General features: G+C 38.3%; 1 protein-coding gene across 3 annotated transcripts in view; it reads left to right on the top strand.

Annotated features, from left to right (window-relative positions):
* SLC26A8 (solute carrier family 26 member 8) overlaps window positions 1-20,263 on the top strand; it is an 84,430-nt gene that overhangs the window by 22,998 nt on the left and 41,169 nt on the right. For 2 of the 3 annotated variants that reach the window (XM_060615316.3, XM_060615317.3), the window contains exons 4-7: window positions 7,657-7,773; window positions 9,462-9,643; window positions 17,187-17,351; window positions 18,054-18,203. In XM_060615316.3, the coding sequence (XP_060471299.1) occupies window positions 7,657-7,773; window positions 9,462-9,643; window positions 17,187-17,351; window positions 18,054-18,203 (614 nt within the window). The remainder of the gene's footprint in view (window positions 1-7,656; window positions 7,774-9,461; window positions 9,644-17,186; window positions 17,352-18,053; window positions 18,204-20,263) is intronic. The other variant, XM_060615318.3, reaches the window with a different exon arrangement.

Below are 20,263 nucleotides of genomic sequence, written 5' to 3'. Positions count from 1 at the left end.
ATAATCTCTTCGGTGAAGTGCCTGTTCAAGTCCTTTGCCCATTTTTTAATTGAAAAAAAAATTCTCTTTTCTTATTGTTAATTTTTGAGACTTCTTTATGTATTCTAGATACCAATCTTTTGTCATACATACAATTTGCAAATAGTTTTCCTCAGTGTGTAGCTTATCTTTTTTTTCTCTTGAGAGTGTCTTTGACAGGACAAAAGGTTTTAATTTTAATAAGTCCAGTTTATCCATTTTTTTTCCTTTTATGGATTATGAATTTCCTACTGTATGTAAGAACTTTACACCTAATCCCCAGGTCACAAAGATTTTCTTTTATGTTTTTTTCTAAAAGACTTATAGCTTTATGTTTTACATTTAGATCCATGATCCATTTTGAGTTAATCTTTACATAAAGTGTGAAGTTTAGGTCAAGCTTTATTTTTTGTTGTGTTTTCAACATGATTTTTAAAGACTATCCTTAAATGAATTGTTTTTGCACTTTTGTCAAAGATCAAAGAGCCATATTTTTGTATGTCTATTTCTGGACTTTCTATTCTGTCCCATTGATCTACTTGTTTATCCCTTTACCAATACCATGTCTTGATTATTCTATCTTTATAATGAGTCTTAAAATTGGATAGTGTGATCCTTCCAATTTTGTTCTTTTTCAAAGCTGTTTTAGCTATTTTATATAATTTTTAGAATCAGCTTGTTTAACCTACCAAAAAACCCTATGGAGATTTTGATAGCTGCTGCATTAAGTCCATAGATCACTTTGGGGATAATTGATGTCTTTATTATATTGAGTTTCCAGTTCATGATCACAGTATGTCTCTCCATTTACTTTCGTTTTCCTTGATTTCTTTCATTAGCATTTGGAGTTTTCAGCATACAGATCCTGCCCATTTGCTGTTAGAATTAGACTGAGTGTTTCATTTTGGAGATACTCTGTGTGGCGATTAAAAACGTATTTGGTTTCCAATTATTCATTGTTTGCATATAGAAATACAATTGATTTGTCTATTCACCTTGTGTCCTGTAACTCATTTATTAGTTCCAAGAATCTTTTGTAGATTCCTTGGGACTTACTACATTGATAATCATGTCATCTGTAAATAGGGACAGTTGTGTTTCTTTCTAATCTGAATGGCTTTTATGACTTTCTCTTGCTTATTGTACTGACTAAGACTTATATGTACTCTGTGTTGAATAAGAGTGGTGAGAATAGATATTTTTGACATGTTGCTGATCTTCGGACGGAAAACATTCAATCTCTCACCATTAAGTATGATGTTAGCTGTAGGATTTTTGTAGATGCCCTTTATTAGGTGGAGGAATTTTCCATTCTATTCTAGTTCACTGAGAATTTTTATCATGAGTGGATGTTGTATTTTGTCAAATGCTTTTTCTGTATTATTGATATGACCGTGTGATTTTTCTCTTTAGACCATTAATATGGTAGATTACATTGATATTTAAATATTGAATTAGCCTTGCATTCCTGGAATAAAGGAGTACCTTTTCAAATTTCTATGTGGCGGCTGTAAACCAAAATGATCCATTCATGTGAGTACCTTCACTTCCAGGAAAATATCAGAAAGTCTCTAGAGCATTCCTGTGGGGCTGCAATGAGAGACCTGAACTCTTGGCACTGATTCTTTAACTGTGAGCCTTCTACCCACTGCCACTTATGAAAGGTCCTTTATTCATGGTCAAAGTTGTGGATGTCTCATTGCTAAATTACCAAATCATCAGTGTAATTTCATACCAAAAGAAGAATGGCATTAGGACATGTAAGTATACCTAGTACCCAGCACAGTATCTAACACATAGTGGGTACTCAAGATCTTTGTGGAATAATAATGATCACATGACTATATAAATGCATGAATCTGAGCAACTCTTGCTAACTGGCTGAGAGATTGTGTATTATTTTAAGTAGTGTGAATAATGGAATAATTTGTAGTGTAAATAATTCAAAAGTTTTACTTACATTTGAATAGGTAGTACCTGACATTTAATGATTTTCTCAAATGAAACAAAAGTACTTCACGGTGAAGAACTTATTTAAAAAGTGCTAGGGGTGCCCGGCTGGCTCAGTTGGTAGAGCATGTGACTCTTGATCTTGGGGTTGTGAGTTTGAGCCCCGTGTTAGGTGTAGAGATTACTTAAAAATAAAATCTTTTAGGGGGCACCTAGGTGGCCCACTTGGTTAAGTGTCTGACTCTTGAGTTCAGCTCAGGTTATGATCTCACAGTTTGTGGGTTTGAGCCCCATGTCGGGCTCTGCACTGACAGTGCAGATCTTGCTTGGGATTTTCTCTCTCCCCCTCTCTCTGCTCCTCCCTTGCTTGTGCTCTCTCTCAAAATAAATAAATACACTTAAAAAAATAAAATCTTTTAAAAAATTAAATAAATAAATAGATAGATAAAAACTGCTAGATCTTCCTCATAGTAGAATTCCAATTTATAAATGTAAAAGAAAATACAAAATCACCATTAGGGAAACACCACAGTAATAATTGTCATGATAAAATCCACTAACTGATGTTAAAATTAGTGGGTGAAAGTTTGCAAATTATGTAGAGATTTGCATAGTTTCAAAGTATCTTCCTAAAGATATTTGTTAACTACTCCACTACTCTACATTAGAGAATCTGGGAGAAACAACTTGAAACAACCAATGCTATATCACCAACAGTAAGGCATTTAGAGATCATGAATCCTGTGATATGATGCACTAAGAAGGACACAACAGATGAGGTCTGTAGCATTCTCGCCAAAAATGTGTAACCTTAGTACACTCATGAGGAAACCTAAAGACTACCCCAAAATGAGAGGCATTTGACAAAATAACGGATCTATTAATACTCTTTCAAAGCGTCAAAGTCCAGAAAGACAAAGACTGAGGAACTATTACAGATTGCAGGGTAAGGAGAAATAATAACTAAATACAATGTGGGACTCTGGATAGAGTCGTGGAACAGAAAAAGGAAATTAGTGAGAAAACGGTGATGAGATTCAAATTAAGTCTTTAGTTAATTTGTAATGTTAATTCCCTGATTCTGATAATTATACCAAGACTATAAAAAATGTTAACATCAAGAGATGCTAGGTAAGGGATATATGGAAACTCTCTATTATTTTTGTAACTTTCTGTAAGTCTAAAACTAGCTCAAAATTTTAAAAAATGTTAAAGTGTTGGAAAGTTTGGAAACTTGGTTTCCCTTTATTTCTCCACAGCCTAAGCTTACCTGAGACTAGATCACTTAGTTCTCAGGCACTTACCAAGTAATTCTCTAACTTCCTTGTATTGGTAAATTATTTGAAACCCTACATTTCAAAAGGCTTTCTCTTTATGCTATATGTTGCTTATCAAGAGTAAATAGGAGCTATTCAACATTATACTGGAATTCATAGTGTATTAAAGTAGGAAAAAGAAATATAAGGTGTAAGGATTGTAAAGGAAGAAATAAAACTTCATTATTCATAGACGATAATTTTTAATGAAGAAAACAATCTACAAATAAATTAATAGAATTAATGAGATTTTGTCAAGGTTGCTGGATACAAGATCAGCATATAAAAATCAATTATATTTCTATATACCTGCAGGAAACAAGAAGTGAAATTTTTAAAAAGATGCCATTTACCAAAGCATAATAAATATGAAGTAAATTATAATGAAACTAAGAAAAGATGTGTAATACCCATTTAGAGAAATTATACAACTTTACTGAGTAATATTAATTAATTAAGTTAATGGAAATTAATTGAAATATAACATGTTCATGGGTTAGAAGATTGAATATTTAGGGGTGCCTGGGTGGGTCAGTTGGTTAAGTGTCTGACTTTGGCTCAGGTCATGATCTCACTGCTCATGAGTTTGAGCCCTGCATCTGGCTCTGTGCTGACAGCTTGGAGCCTGGAGCCTGCTTCAGAGTCTGTCTCAGTCTCTCTGCCCCTCCCCTGCTCACGCTCTGTCTGTCTGTCTCTGTTTCTCAAATATAAAATAAAACATAAAAAAAAAGAAAACTCAATATTTAAAGATCTCAGCTCTCTCAAAATAAGTTTTATAGATTCATTATAATTTTAATGTAAATCCATTTTTTAATGGAACATTTTAAGGAGATTCTAAGATGTATATGTAAATTCAAAAGCCAAGAATGGTCAAATTCTTTGGAGAAAAGCAACATGGGAGGACTTGCTCCTCCAATTATCAAGACTTAATATAAAGTTATAATATTTAAGATAATGTTCATTAAAAGTGGACAGAATAAACAAACACTCATATATGCATATATTGGAATACACAGAAGAAACATGGGCAGTCTCAAGCAACTCACCCCAACATGGAAGTCTGTCATATATATAATACGGAGCAAAAGAGCAGAAATAAAAATTGTATTCAGTGTAATAACTCCATCTGTACACTAGTGGTAAAACTATAAAGAAAAGCAAAGAAAGTATTGTCACAAAAATCAAAATAATGAATACTTTTGTGGGGATAGATGGAATTGTAATCAAATACTGGGGTGGTGATAACAAAGGTGTTTGTTTTATGAGTATTTATTCAGCTCAAAATCTGTTTTAATGCACTTTATATATGTGTATTATATTTCACAATAAAAATAGGCCATTACTAACACCAAAATTATTACTAAACTAATTACTACAAGATAGTAAGGCTGTGGTATTGCAGAAATAGACTATTAGACCAATGGAACGGAAAAGAGACACACATATATATTAGCTTATATCAGATGTGTCGCTATAGAAAAATGCTTTAAAAATTATTTATTTATTTATTTATTTATTTATTTATTTATTTATTTATGTAGAGAATTTCAAGCAGGCTCAATAACATCAGTGCAGAGGCCAATGGAGGGGCTAGAACTCATGAACCATGAAATCATGACCTGATCTGAAACCAAGAGTCAGGCACCTAACTGACCGAGCCACCCAGGTGTCCCTAGAAATAAACTTTTTGATGAATGATATGAAACAACCTGATACTTATATGAAAAAACAATTTTTAGATCTCTACTCCATGCCATATACAAAAACCTCCTCCTGGTACATTAAAGACCTAAATGTGAAAGGTAAAATAATAAAGATTTTTTAGAATTATTTAGGAGGTGGATGTCTTCATGATCTTGAAGCAGAAAATAATTTCTTAAACAAGATATAAGAAGCACTCACCTAAAAGGAAAAGATTAATAAATTAAGTAAAAGTCTTGTTCATTCAAAGATACATAAAGATTGAAAAGCGAACCACAGAATCAGAGAGATATTTGTTACACATACACCCAACAAAGGATTCAAATCTGTAATATATATACTCCCACATATCTGTAAGGAAACAACGCAATGAGATTGATCAATATTATTGACAATCCATGCAGTGAAAAGTGAAATTTAAATGAGTTACATGCTAACTCATACACACTGAAATTTAAAATCTGACACTATCATATGCTAACCCAGATGCAGTTGATGGGAACTGTCACACAATGCTGGTGGGAGTGTAAATTATAAAGCCATTTGGAAAACAGTTTGGCTTTTTTTAAATGTTTATTTATTTTGAGAGAGAGAAAGAGTCAGAGAGAGAGAGGAGTGGGACAGGAGCAGAGAGAGTGAGAGGGAGAGAGAGAGAATTCCAAGCAGGCTCCAAGCTGTCAGCACAGAGCCTGACATGGGGCTCGATCTCAAGAACCATGAGATCATGACCTGAGTAGAGATCAGGAGTTGGACGCTTAACTGGCTGAGCCACCCAGGTGCCCCAGCAAATGCTTTTTTTTTAAAGATCACCCCCAAACCCACCATATCTTTGGCTTATGGTTTTTCACGTGGTTGTAGTCAAGCTGTCAGTCATCTCAAGGCTCTACTGAGGCTGGAGGATCAGCCTTCAGGCTCCCTCATGTGCTTCTCACCATGGGGGCCTCTCCATCAGTGCTTGAGTATCCTCACAACATGACAGCTGGCAGGGGCCGACGACATGCGGAACCCCTAGTTCAAAAATTATTCAGAATTTCAAAATAGTCATAGAGTATTAAGCCAAGTGTGGAGCCTTCTGAGCCCGTGTGATTGCATCGGTCACACCCCTTTGAAGCCAAGTCTGGCAACTGGTGACCTGGATGAAAGAGATAGAGTCAGAGGCCACAGTCTTCTTGCAACCTACTCTCAAAAGTGACACCCTACCATTTTTGTTGTAGTCTGTTTATTAGATGTAAGTTACTAGGTCCATCTCACACCGAGGGGGTGGGGGTCACACAAAGGCATGGATAGCAATGAGCAAATCATCTTAAGGGCTGTCTACTGCAACAACTATTTATGAGATAAGCAGGGAAATTTGAACACTGACTATTATTAATTGCTTAGGTATAATGATGGTATTGTAGTTAAATTAAAAGAGGGTTTGCTTTTGGGGCACCTGGCTGGCTCAGTCAGTAAGAGCATGAGACTCTTGATCTCAGGGTCATGAGTTTGATCTCCTTGTTGGGCATAAAGATTACTTTAAAAAAAAAAAAGAGGGTTTTCTTTTAAAGATATATACTGAAATATCTGCAGATGACATAATTTGATGTCTTGGATTTGCTTCAAACTAATATGGAGTGGGAGAGGAGTGAGGGAATAGAGGAGACAAGACTGGCCATGAGATGACCACTGTTGAAGCAGGTGATGGGTACATGGGAGTTCATTATACTCTATTTTTGTATGTTTGACCTTCTATACACACACACACACACACACACACACACACACACAGAGAGAGAGCCTTGTTTTGTCTAAGACACTAAATCAGCTCACTAAACTCATAACTGAATTCAGATGAGCACACAGTATGATGTAAGTTGAAGATAGGCCCTCAGGGCAGGAGCTGTGGGCTTGAGACATCAAAGGATGCCACCATGCATGTTAATCCATTTGCTTCAAAACTTCCGAATTCTCATGGTGCTTCTTAAAAAGTAGGGGCACCTGGGTGGCTCAGTCGGTTAAGTGTCCAACTTCGGCTCAGGTCATGATCTTGAGGTTCGTGGGTTCAAGCTCCATGTCAGGCTCTCTGCTGTCAGTGCAAAGCCCACTTCGATTCCTCTGTCCCTCTCTCTCTCTACCCATCCCCCACTCTGAAAAATAAATAAACTTTAAAAAAAGGAAAGAAAAGAAAGTAAGCATAGAAGAAGGAGCTGAAAGAAGAGACTGGAGTGATTGGCATATGGAAGAGAGACAACACATACCAAATTGGAATCATGTCAGTTAAGTGGGATCCTTGCCTCGCTCTCCAGCTTTATTTCCAGTCCTAGAGGATTCCCAGGGTCTTCTGCTAACTAGACTAGGGGTGGAATGGGGCTGCTTCTGAGCTGTTGGAATTAGAGGTCTCATTGTTATGATGTCTGTTTTCCATGATTAGCATGAAGACCTTGCAGTGAAGGGTGTTTAAGCCTCTGATTTAGAATTGAGGTGTAAAAAGCATGTAGTAGAAGTAGAAGCTAGGAATCAAAGGAGATGATAAAGCTGCTAATTAAGAGCCTTATATCCAGAGATATTGTTCCCACACTCTGTCAGCTACATACTGGATTGTTTTTATTTTAAATATTCTTTACAATTTTTATTCAGGGTGGCTTTTAAAAGCCAGCCTACCTTTGCTTACTTAAATTATCTTGTTTTTCAGCCCTGACGTTTAGTTTGCTGGCAAGGCAGCTGATTCCTCCTCTCAACGTCTGTTACGCAGCTTTCTGTTCTTCAGTAATTTATGTCATTTTTGGATCGTGTCATCAAATGTCCATTGGTGAGTTCAGCACTGGAACCACAGGAGGTGGATAGAGTCTCTGTCTTAATCGTTTCCTTATTGCCAAGAACCCAAATTAAAACTATGTTTCAGGTACAAAAAAATGGAGGCAGAAGATGGACATTCTATCCATTTCAGTGTTCAGATTTTAGAGACTGAACACTTCCAGTGTGTCATTATTAATGCCACCTCCAGACAAATCGGCCAGCGAGCTGTTTCCCAAAGGAATTAAGTGGCAGGAGGTACTTCCCTTGGTGAAATTACCACACGTTTGAAATCTGACTGCCCTCAACCTGGAAGATTCAGAGGCAATTTTGCCAGTATTCCTAGAGTGCATCCATCTTTCATCTGGACCTTTAATAACCAAAGTCCATGGGCCTACTTTCTAATAGTTGTGTTAGCTTATAATTTACAGTAAGAAAATGCTGCCACGGTAATCAAAGCATTCAAATCCAAGGATAAGCACGTCCCTTCCCTGAGTCAAAAGTCCGACTCCTAATTTATATTTAGAAATGATTGTTACAGGCACCACACTGGTTGAAGGTCATAGAAGCAGCACATTTTCTTCGCCTAGGTAAACCGGCATAGAAATCAAATACAAAACGCCCAATAATGTTGGAAGGGCATTGCCAACAGCTGCCTAGTGAAGTGCCTTTTCCTGCGCTTCCCCACTGAACGACTGACCACCCAGGCAACCTTGACCATTTTGACTGACACACTTTTTCTCCAGATGTGTTTATATATTGAGGCTGGTTACCATCCCATTGTCCTAGATGCAGAGTGCTACCCTGCCTTTTTTAAGGACAATATCCCACGTCTTTACTAAAATCCATTATGTGTTGATTTTACATTTGGACACTGAGAGGACACTTTTACTGCCATATTTCCAGGCTCCTGGGGCACACTGCAATCATTTCCAAGTACAGATAATAAGGCACTTAGAGTTTTATTTCTGTTAGGTAGTTTAAAGGTAAGATTTGCCTTTGTTCCCACATGTCGATGTGAGGACTAAATGAAATTATGTTTGAAACAGGCTAAGCTCAGTGTCATCTTGCACCTAGTAAATCCTTCATAAGTGTTAGGTGTTGTTTTTTTCTTCTTCTTCTTATTGATTAGCTTTGTTTTCTGATCCTCTCAGCACCATCTCACTTTTTACTGTCTCTAAGACCAGGTAAAGTGGCTGAGCCTCATATGCAATTTCCCCTTGATCCCACTCCATATGCCCCCATTGCAGAGAGGGTAATATGTGGACACCAAGACCTAAATGCTAGGAGTTGGTCACAGCATGTGGAACCAGAGTTCTTTCCTCTGCTCTTTCTTACTTCTCAGTGGCCACTTTCAAAAGAGAAAAGTTCTTGAGGTCAGAGGCAAAACAACATCACACCATACCTTCCTTCTGTCCAATATGTCAGTTTACCTGCATTTAAAACTTCAGCGGGGCGCCTGGGTGGCTTAGTCAGTTGAGGGTTCGACTCAGGTTCAAGTCATGATCTCACAGTCCATGAGTTCAAGCCCCATGTTGGGCTCTGTGCTGACAGCTCAGAACCTGGAGCCTGCTTCGGATTCTGTGTCTCCCTCTCTCTCTGCCCCTTCCCTGCTCACAGTCTCTCTCTCTCTCTCTTAAAAAATAAACACTAAAAATTTTTGTTTTAAACTTCTCTTTTCTGCCCAAACACCTTCTTTCATAGGTTCCTACTTCCTTGTGAGTGCTCTGATGATCAATGTCCTGAGATTGTACCCGTTCAACAGTGGCCACCTGATTCTGGGGGCTTTCATCAAGGATGACTTTTCTAAGCCCTCCTTCTTTGAGGACTATAACAGATCCTTGAGTGTGGTGGCATCCACAACTTTTCTGACTGGGATTATTCAGGTAGGATCTGAGTCTCTGAACCCCTGAAATAAACAAAGGAGCTACAAACAGACCTCTTCCTTTTGTTGGTCCTGTCATCCATTGTGATGTATGTGGAACTTTAGTGATTTATTTGGGGGAAGCCTATGGGATGTGTAGATACACTCTCCTCAGTGACGAAACTTCTTCCTCCTCCACCCACCACTGATTCAGGATGAGATACTGAACAGTCTCATCAGTCCCTTCCATAAAGCTAAAGAAGGGTTCCAGGGACTATGGTCTAGAGTTCTATTCACGATTTCACGTTTAAAAAAAATTCTTTTGGGGTGCTTGGGCGGCTCAGTCGGTTGAGCGTCTGACTTCAGCTCAGGTCATGATCTTGCGGCTTGTGGGTTTGAGCCCTGCATCAGGCTCTGTGCTGACAGCTCGGAGCCTGGAGCCTGCTTCGGATTCTGTGTCTCCCCGTCTCTCTGCTCCTCCCCTGTTCGTGCTCTGTCTGTCTGTCTCTCTCTCTCTCAAAAATAAACATTAAAAAAAGTTTTTTAAATTCTTTGTATTTTTTCAACAAGAATAGCACTTGTAGGCTCACATACTATATCTTGGGTTAAGTAAGCATTAGAGTCAGACCTGGAGTTCTTTTCTTCAATGACAGAAGCACAGTTAAAGGACAATAATATCCATGACTTATTAAGATATCAAAACTTATTTTTGGCATGTCTTTGATTCTCTGTGAGAATTTACCATCTAAAGCTTCATCCATTGACCTAATGTCACATATGCTAGCTTTATTTCTCTTTCTTCTCAACCGATCAATCCTCTCTCTAGCTAATTTTTGCTGATCTCTCCTGAGACCATCTTTTATTAGGTAAGGATTTATTGGGAACCTACATCAGGCTCCCAGAGTGAGCTGACTCCGACCCTGATACCAGCTATATAACTTACCTAAATCACCTTACCTTTATGAGCCTTGGTTTCCTCGTGTATAAAATGGAAATAATAACATTTGCAGGACTCTTAGGATTAAATGAGAAAATGCATGTAAAGCACTCAGCTCCGAGCCTGTCACATAGTAAGCATCGATATGTTATAATTACTGGGCACAGAAATAATGAATTTGGTACTTTGACAGAGATCAAAAATAAAAAAGTAAATATAATTCCTGTGGTTAAAAAATTCAGTCTTGTAAGAGAAGACAAAATAATGGGCAGTCAGCACCCTCAAAAATAAACATTAAAACTCATTTGTTTTTGAGTCAGTACCTCAAAAATAAATAAACATTAAAAAAAATTTTTTTTTAATTGGGGCACCTGGGTGGCTCAATTGGTTGAGCGTCTGACTACGGCTCAGGTCATGATCTCGCAGTCCGTGAGTTCAAGCCCCGTGTCGGGCTCTGTGCTGACAGCTCAGAGTCTGGAGCCTGCTTCAGATTCTGTATCTCCCTCTTTCTCCGCCCCTCCCCTGCTCGCGTCTGGCTCTCTCTCTCTCTGTCTCAAAAATAAATAAACATTAAAAAAAATGTTAATAAAGGAGGAGACGTTCCATTTCCAGGAAGATGAAATCGATATACTTTTCCCTATTCCTCCTGCTAAGTACAACTAAAAACCTTGGAACGTTATACATAAAGCAAACATAAGAACACTCTGAAAAGTGGAGAGAAGAGGGCAAACTGACTCAGAACCACCGGACCCAAGGAACAACACAGTGATGAATTCCCTGGGTTTTCTTTTTGCCTCGTATATTTCAGACTTGGTGCTGAAGAAGCCAGAAACCCAAAATGCTAATAGGTGAAGACAAAGAAAAATAGGAAGAAAAAAAAGAAGCCCTAACAGATGTCTGTTCTTTATAGCCACAGCACCAAGAAGAGGCTAGCAAGACTGAAAAGTTATTTTACATAATAACTACTATACTCCAGACAAACACCAAGGAAAAACAAAACAAAACCGTGGTATCAGCCCCCTCATACCAGCAAAGGCCAACTGAAGAGCCCAGACCATATCACTCTTACCCACCTGTAATGAGGTGCCCACCCACTCCCAACTGGGGGGTTGTCAGAGAAGGCCAAATAGGGAGTCAACACTTGCACTCCCATTGGGCAGTAATGAGACACTCTTTCCACCCTTTGCTGGGGTGGTGTCAGAGATGGCCTCATAAAGGGGACAACCCTCTCTGCTGCAGTGTCCATGGAGGCCAAGTGGGAAGAAGTAAAGACATTCTTGTCTCTTCCAGCCAGGATAATATGAGCAGAGGGCTAGTGGGGAGCCAGAACTCCCACCCCTGCCCGACAATAATGAGGAGTCCCCACTGCCTCAGCAGTCAGTGGAAACTGAGGGGAGAACCTGGGCTTCTACATCTATAGGCAGTAACAAGATGGCACCTGCCCCTTCCCCTGCCAGCACTTTGTCAAAATAAGCTAGCTAAAACAGAATATTTAAATAAGATCTAGCATCTTCTAGCACAGTGCCCAAAATGTCTACAACTGAACTGAAAATTACTTGTCATATCAAGAACCAGGAAAATCTCAACTTGAATGAAAAAAGACAGTGAAAAGATGCCAATACTATGATGACAGAGATGTTAGAATCCTCTGGCAAAGATTTTAAAGCAGCCATCCTAAACATGCCTCAGTGAGGAATAATGAACATTCCTGAAACAAGTGAGAAAATAGAAACTCTCAGCAAATAAACAAAGTGTGAAGAAGCAAATGGAAGTTTTAGAGCTGAGAAATACAATAACCAAAATTCAAAATGGAAAGAATGGACTCAATAGGAGGATAGAGGAGACAGAGGAAAGAATGAATGAATTCAAAGAAAGAGCAATAGAAATCATCCAACCTGAACAACTGAGAGAAAGTAGACAGGAAAAAGAAATGAACAAAACCTCAGAGGCAAGTAGGGTGATAATGATATACCTAATATACCTAATATTGGTATCACAAGAGTCCCAGAAAGAGAGGAGAAAAAAGATGGGGCTGAATTACTTGAAGAAATAACAGCTGAAAACTCCTGAAATTCGGCAAAAGACATAATCCTACAGATTCAAAAAGCTGAGAAATTTTCAAAAACTAAATCCATAGAAATACACACTAAGACGAATCATAGTCAATATTCTGAAAACTAAAGACAATGAAAACAATCTTGAAATCAGTGAGAGAAACACTTTACCTATGGGGTAGGGGGGGGTGGACAACTCATATGACAGCAGATTTCTTATCCATAGAGTCCAGAAGGAAGTTGCACAATATTTTCCATTTGCTGAAGAAAAGAACTGTCAATCCAAAATCCTTTACCCAGTGAAAATATCCTTCAAGAATAAAAGGGAAATCAAGACATTCTCACATGAAGAAAAACTAAGAGAATTTGCTACCAGCAGACCTACCCTAAGAGAAAGGCTAAAGAAAGTTCTCTAAACAGAAAGGAAATGATAAAAGAAAGAATCTTGGAACACTGGAAGGAAGAAAGAACAATGGAAAGAGTAAAAATATGGATGAATATGATAGATTTTCCTTGTCCTCCTGTGCTTTCTAAATTATGTTTGATGGTTGAGGCGAAATTACAACACTGATGTGATTCAAAATGTATATGACAGGAATATTTAAAACAATTACCATTGACCTTTGAACACCATGAGTTTGAACCACACAGGTCTGCTTATATGCAGTTTTTAAAAGATAAATATAGTGCAGTACTATAAATGTATTTTCTCTTCCTTATGATTTTCTTAACATTTCCTTTTCTCTAGCCTACTTTATTGTAATAATATAGTATGTAATACACATAACATACCAAGTATGTGTTTATCAGTTATTTATGTTATTGGTAAGGTTTCCAGTCAACAGTAGGCTAATAGGAGTTATGTTTTTGGGGGGCGCCCGGCTGGCTCAGTAGGTGGGACATATGATTCTTGATCTTGGGATTGTGAGTTCAAGCTCCATGTTGGGTGTAGAGATTACTTACAGTTAAATCTTTTTTAAAAAGGAGTTAAGGGACACCTGGGTGGCTCAGTCGGTTGAGTGTCCAACTTCAGCTCAGGTCATGATCTCATGGCTCATGAGTTCAAGCCCCACATCGGGCTCTGTGCTGACAGCTCAGAGCCTGGAGCCTGCTTCTGATTTTGTGTCTCCCTCTCTCTCGGCTCCTCCCCTGCTCATGCTCTGTCTCTCCTTCAAAAATAAATATTTTTAAACAATTTAATAAAAAAATTTAAAAAGGAGTTAAGCTTTTGGGGAATCAAAGTTATACATGGATTTTCAACTGTGTGTTTTGAGGGGAGGGTTGGTGCCCCTAACCTCTGTGGTACTCAGGATCAACTGTAGTTCGGCAAGATGCTACTATTAGGGCAAACTGAGTAAAGGGTACACCAGATCTCTCTGTACTGTTTCTTACAACTGCATATCAAACTACACTTATCTAAAATAAAAAGTTTAAATTTAAAAAAGAAATCTGCACCAGATAATAATGTTTAACATTTAAGGCTACGTGCTAGTCACTGTTCAAAACACTTTACATTAATCATCTCATCTGATCCTTATGACTCCTTGTATGAAGGTAGGTATTACTATGACCCTATTTTAAGGGAACAAAGGTATAGAGAGGTTAAGAGAATTGCCCAAGGTCACACAGCCAGTAAGATCCCAACTGGGAATTAGACTGATGGTTGTCTACCTCCAGAATCCACACTTCAGATAATTTTAAAGTTCAAGCTAATATTACTAAAAGTGAAGTGTTTTGTGTCAAAAGAATATAAAGTACAGGAATAACCTTTAGTTGGTTGGAGTTGTCTGTGAAGGAAACAACCACACATTGAGACTTTTCTTCATTCACTGAACCTTTAGTACTTTCTTTTTTTTTTTAATGCTTATTTATTTATTTTGAAAGAGGGAAAGTACATGCATATGAGCTAGGGGAGGGGTAGAGAGAGAAGAGAGAGAGAACCCCAAGCAGGCTCCATGCTGTCAGCAGGGAGCCTGACTCATGGCTGGATCCCATGAACCGTGAGATCATGACCTGAATAGAAATCAAGAGTTGGACACTCAACCAACTGAGCCACCCAGGTGCCCCTAGTACCTGCTTTCTATAAGAATAGCAGATAGGTTTCATGTCCTAGGCCAACTCTGACTGACTGACATTGGCTGCCTACAAAATTATATTAACACAGATTCCGGTGCTACATCACAGCTGAGCAAGAAAGAGTTTTATGGTTATAGATATTTGCCACTTACATGGTGGAAGGAAGAAATGGTATTAAAAATGAGCGATAATGTATTTGTATTTGTCACTATTCTCAGATTTGAGCTAAGTGTTTTACATGTCTTATGCAATGTAATTCATTCAAAACACTGCATGTTGAGTATTATTCACTTTTTATAGATGGGGAAACAGGCTCAGAGAGTTTAGTTAACTTGTCCAAGCTCACACAGCTAGTGAGTGGCAGAGCCAGGATCGAAAGCCAAGGTCTTCATCCCTAGGAATCATGCTCTTTTCACCACATCTCCTGAAGAAGAGGAATTTTCCTGAGCTCTTGAAAGAGATTATGGACATGGATTGGCAGGAATGGAAAAAAAAAATTTCTGTGCACAAGCACAGAAACAGAAATCACACAAAAGACAAGAAGCTAACTGGCCCGACCAGAGTAGTGGTGCCTACTGGGCAGTAATGACCAGAGATTCTAGAGACCCAGTGTCCAACTGACTGAAAGCTTGGAAACAAAAAGCTTTTAAACTTAGAAGATTGGTTCTTCCAAGTTTGTTTTCTGAGGTCCCAGTGCAGTGGCAGACGAAATGCGAACAGTAGTAGGTTCAACACTTGTTTATCTTTCCCCATTTTCTTCACTAGGCTCTGTAAGTTTTCTTAACCTGCCTTCTTAAGGGAATTGGAGCTCACCCTCTGTCTGTCCATCAATTTTCCTTTTTTTTTTTTTAAAGTTTATTTATTTTGAGAGAGAGAGAAAGCACAAACGCAAGCAGGGCAGAGAGAGAGGGAGAGAGAGAGAATCTCAAGCAGGCTCCACGCGGTCAGAGCAGAGCCTGACTTGAGGCTCGATCTCACGAACCACGAGTTCATGACCTGAGCCAAAATCAAGAGCCGGACACTTAACCAACTGAGCCCCCCAGGAAGCCCTGTCCATCAGTTTTCTCATTGTTTTTTATTATAAAAAATGGGGGGTGCCTGGTTGGCTAAGTCAGTAGAGCATGCAACTCTTGATCTTAGGGTCTTGAGTTCAATCCCCATGTTGGGCATGGAGCCTACTTGAAGAAAAAAAAAAGGTAGATTGCAAAAGTCTCAAGTAATAAAAAAAAAAATGCATAAATTTTAAAGTATTGCCTCAACCTTTAATTCCATTCCCCAATTCCATTCCCCAAAGGTAACTTCTTTTTTTTTTTTTTTAAGTTTATTTATTTATTTTGAGAGGACAGAGACAGAGTGAGTGGGGGAGGGGCAGAGAGAGAGGGAGGGAGAGAGAATCCAAAGCAGGTTGTGTGCCAACGCAGAGTCCAACATGGGGCTTGAACTCACCAAATAGTGAGATCATGTTCTGAGCGGAAACCAAGAGTTGGTTTCCAGCCTAACTGACTGAGCTACCCAGGCGCCCCTAAAGATAACTTCTGATAATAGTTCGGGGTGTAACCTTTTAGATTCTTTATATATTTAGAAATACAAATACATAAGACACATATATAATTTATATATTATATATGTATAAGTACATATAAAATACTTTGTTATAACATTATATTTAATATATAATATATGATACAATATGTTTATAACTTATATATAATATATACTATATATATATTATAATATAGTATTTTACATGTACATATGAATGTATAACATCTAAATCATTTATTATATACACTGAACTTATAGAAACTAAATTTGTCTTCAGGATTACATATAATATAATCTATTATAATACATGTATATATAATATATTTCAGGATTACATATATACATATTTACATTATACATACATTCTATACATTATACATATATACATATACATACATACTATATGTATACATAATATATATATTATACATATATAGCTATATTATAATAGATTATATTATATGTAATCCTGAAGACAAATTCAGTTTAATCATTCTTAGTAAAGACAAAAGTCGAAGGCCAAGAAGTTTGAGCTGGAGTTTTTTAAATTGTCTTTTCCTTTGTGAAAAGCCACATTCCTCACTGGGATATTAACATCTCCTTAAAGGAGCTATCAAAGCTTGCAACAAAAGGGGCTTTAAAAAGGCAAAAGCTTGTTCTGATCACTTGGTCACTGTTAACGTCACATTGATAAGGTCACTAGATTCTGGGGCAAGAACTTTAGCTTAAGTGCTCCTGAAGAAAGAAGTGTGGTCTAGTGCCTGTACAGAGCTGCTGAATCAACACCAAGGACTTCCTTGTATCTTCAATATCAGTTGATGAGAAAAAGAGAGAAGAGTTTATCCAAGGGGCCTAACTGAACTTTTTTGTTGGAAGCCCCCTGGAGAGTGCCTAATTGACGCCATTGTGGGTTGCCTCTCACTGTGGTTTTCTTTCATCTGAACCTTCTACAGCTATCAATGGGCTTGTTAGGTTTCGGCTTCATCGCCACTTACCTTCCGGAAGCGGCAATCAGCGCTTACCTGGCGGCCACGGCACTACACATTATTCTGTCCCAGCTGACTTGCATCTTCGGGATTGTGATTAGCTTCCACTCTGGTCCCATCTCCTTCTTCTATGTGAGTAATTTCTACCTTCACCCAGAGATACCAGTGCCCTCCCCTTGCCTCCAAAAGGAAGTGGACCCGAGTGGAGAGACTGCTGCACAGGGAGCAGAGTCAACACCGTCCTAGACATAATCTCAGCTCTTCTAGATTTACAGTCTGAATTAATTGCAGATGCCAGTTGGACCATGTTATATACAGTTATAATTTAACATGTTCTCAGTTCATTACCATTTTGCCCAGCCCTTTTAAACAAACACGATTTGCATTAAACTTTGGTTTTTAGAATACTGTAATCTATCATAATTCTTCCCATTACATGCCTCATAACAGACATGTATTCTAAAACATCTAAAGAACACAAAATGGCTAAGTAGTCCCTTAAAAGAATGGTGTAGGAGTCACTCTAAAGAGCATATATGGTCTAGAAAAAATAGTAAAGAATAGGCTGTAAGCAGAACTCCTGGGTCCTTTTCCATTATACTGAAACACATAAAGTGTATTCTCTCCTTATTGGGCATTATTATATTTTAATATCTCTTTTTCAACTTAAAAAAATGTGCATCCTCCCATTTCCCTTCACTGTGCTAGTAATGCTCATAATGACCTTTGTGCCTAAGGATTTCTTTTTGAACTAATCTTGAGGGAGTGTCACCTTCTAGATTTAGGCAATTATCATACCCCTTTCTAAGCCTCTGTAATTTTGTTTTCTTTCAGAACATAGTTAACTACTGTGTAACTCTCCCAAAAGCTAATTCTACCAGCATCCTACTATTTCTAACTGCTGTTGTAGCCCTGAGAAGCAACAAATGTATCAGAATGTCCTTCAATCAGTATCCCATCGAGTTTCCCATGGAAGTGTTTCTGGTAGGTGTTTTGATGCCCCCAATTCATGGTTTAGATCATTTAAAATGCCTACTTTCTAAAAAAAAAAAAAATTTATTTTTTTTTTAATTTTTTTAACGTTTATTTATTTTTGAGACAGAGAGAGACAGAGCATGAACAGGGGAGGGGCAGAGAGAGAGGGAGACACAGAATCTGAAACAGGTTCCAGGCTCTGAGCAGTCAGCACAGAGCCCGACGTGGGGCTCGAACTCACGGACCGTGAGATCATGACCTGAGCCAAAGTTGGACGCTTAACTGACCGAGCCACCCAGACGCCCCTAAAAAAAAATTTTTAATTAAAAGCAAGCAACCTAGGAAGGGAGAGATCAGAGGATACTATAAAAATGATGTTTAAAAAACATGTTAAATCGTGACAAAGCAGAATATATTTAATTTTAAGTACTAGCTTTTATTTGTAAAACATGCTTATTTTTATTTTTCAATAAATTTCTTATTTTTTAAGTTGATTTATTTATTTTGAGAGAGAGTGTGTGTGTGTGCAAAAGCAGGGGAGGGACAGAGAGAGAGGGAGACAGAGAATCCCAAGTGGGCTCTACACTGACAGCAATGCCCCGTGTGGGTCTTGAACCCACAAACCATGAGATCATGATCTGAGCCAAAATCAAGAGTTGGATGCTTAATGACTGAGCCACCCACGTGCCCCAAACATGCTTATTTTTAAAGTATTTTTCTCCATTGCTTCTTTTTCATACTATTTCATAAGTAGTTTTTTTTTTTCCTTATGAAAGCAATCCAGGCTCATTTTAGCAATTTTGAAAAACATAAGAAAAAAATAGAAGAAAAGAAAGTCCTGTGGCTGCACCTCCCGAAATCAACTACAATTAATAATTTGGGGTTTTCACTTATTCACTGTTTCCTTCTTTCAAATATATGACAGGCTTATGCTCAGTGTTGGTGAATTTCCATCTTCTTCTATGTAGAATTTTGTTTCTATTTTACTTTTTTTTATTTTTTAAGTAATCTCTATCCCCAGTGTGGGGCTCAAACTCATACCCTTGAGATCAAGAGTCACATATTCCACTGATTGAGCAAGCCCATGCCCTTGTTTCTTATGTATGTATGTATATATGTATGTATGTATGTATGTATGTATGTTTATTGGGACACCTGGGTGGCTCAGTCAGTTAAGCATCTGACTCTTGATTTCGGCTCAGGTCATGATCTCACGGTTCGTGAGTTCGAGCCCTGTATCAGGCTCTGTGCTGGCAGTGCAGAGCCTGCTTGGGATTCTCCCTCTCTCCCTCTGTCTCTGTGCCTCCCCTACTTGTGTTCTCTCTCTCTCAAAATAAATAAATACACTTAAAAAAGTAAATACTTATTTTTGAGAGAGAATGCACGGGCTGGGGAGAGGCAGAGTGAGGGAAAGAGGGGAGAGGGGCAGAGAGAGGGGGACAGAGGATCCGAAGTGAGCCCTATGCTGACAGCAGAGGGCTTGAACCCACGTACAAAAAGATTATGACCTGAACTGAAGTCAGATGCTCAACCAACTAAGCCACCCAGGCACCCCTGTTTCTATTTTAATAGTGTTGTGATCATTCTGTTATTCAGCCTCCTTTAATCCTCACTATGCTACAGTAGAGAAATTGAGGGAGATGAGATGTCAAATGGATTGCCTAGTCCGTGTCACTAGTAAGTGGCAGAGCTGGGGCTCACCACTACCTAATAGCAATATTTCTTCTTTTTTTTAAATTGTTTTTTTAATGTTTATTTTTGAGAGAGAGAAAGAGACAGAGCATGAGCAGGGGAGGGGCAGAGAGACAGGGAGACACAGAACCCGAAGCAGGCTCCAGGCTCTGAGCTGTCAGCACAGAGCCTGACGCGGGGCTTGAACTCATGAACTGCGACATCAAGACCTGAGCTAAAGCCGAACGCTTAATCGACTGAGCCACCCAGGCACCCCTCTTCTTTCTTTTAAAAAAGTCCACTGATAAAATTAACCTTTTGCAGTTATAATTAACATTTTTACAATGATAAAGACATTTTCATAAATAAAGCTCAGGTTTTTAAAGTCAGCATTTCTC

The sequence above is a fragment of the Panthera onca genome, chromosome B2 (assembly GCF_046562875.1).
Source record: "Panthera onca isolate mPanOnc1 chromosome B2, mPanOnc1 haplotype 2, whole genome shotgun sequence".
NCBI lineage: Eukaryota > Metazoa > Chordata > Mammalia > Carnivora > Felidae > Panthera > Panthera onca.
The sequence above is the reverse complement of the archived record's forward strand: the minus strand, read 5'-3'. Positions and strand labels throughout refer to the sequence as shown.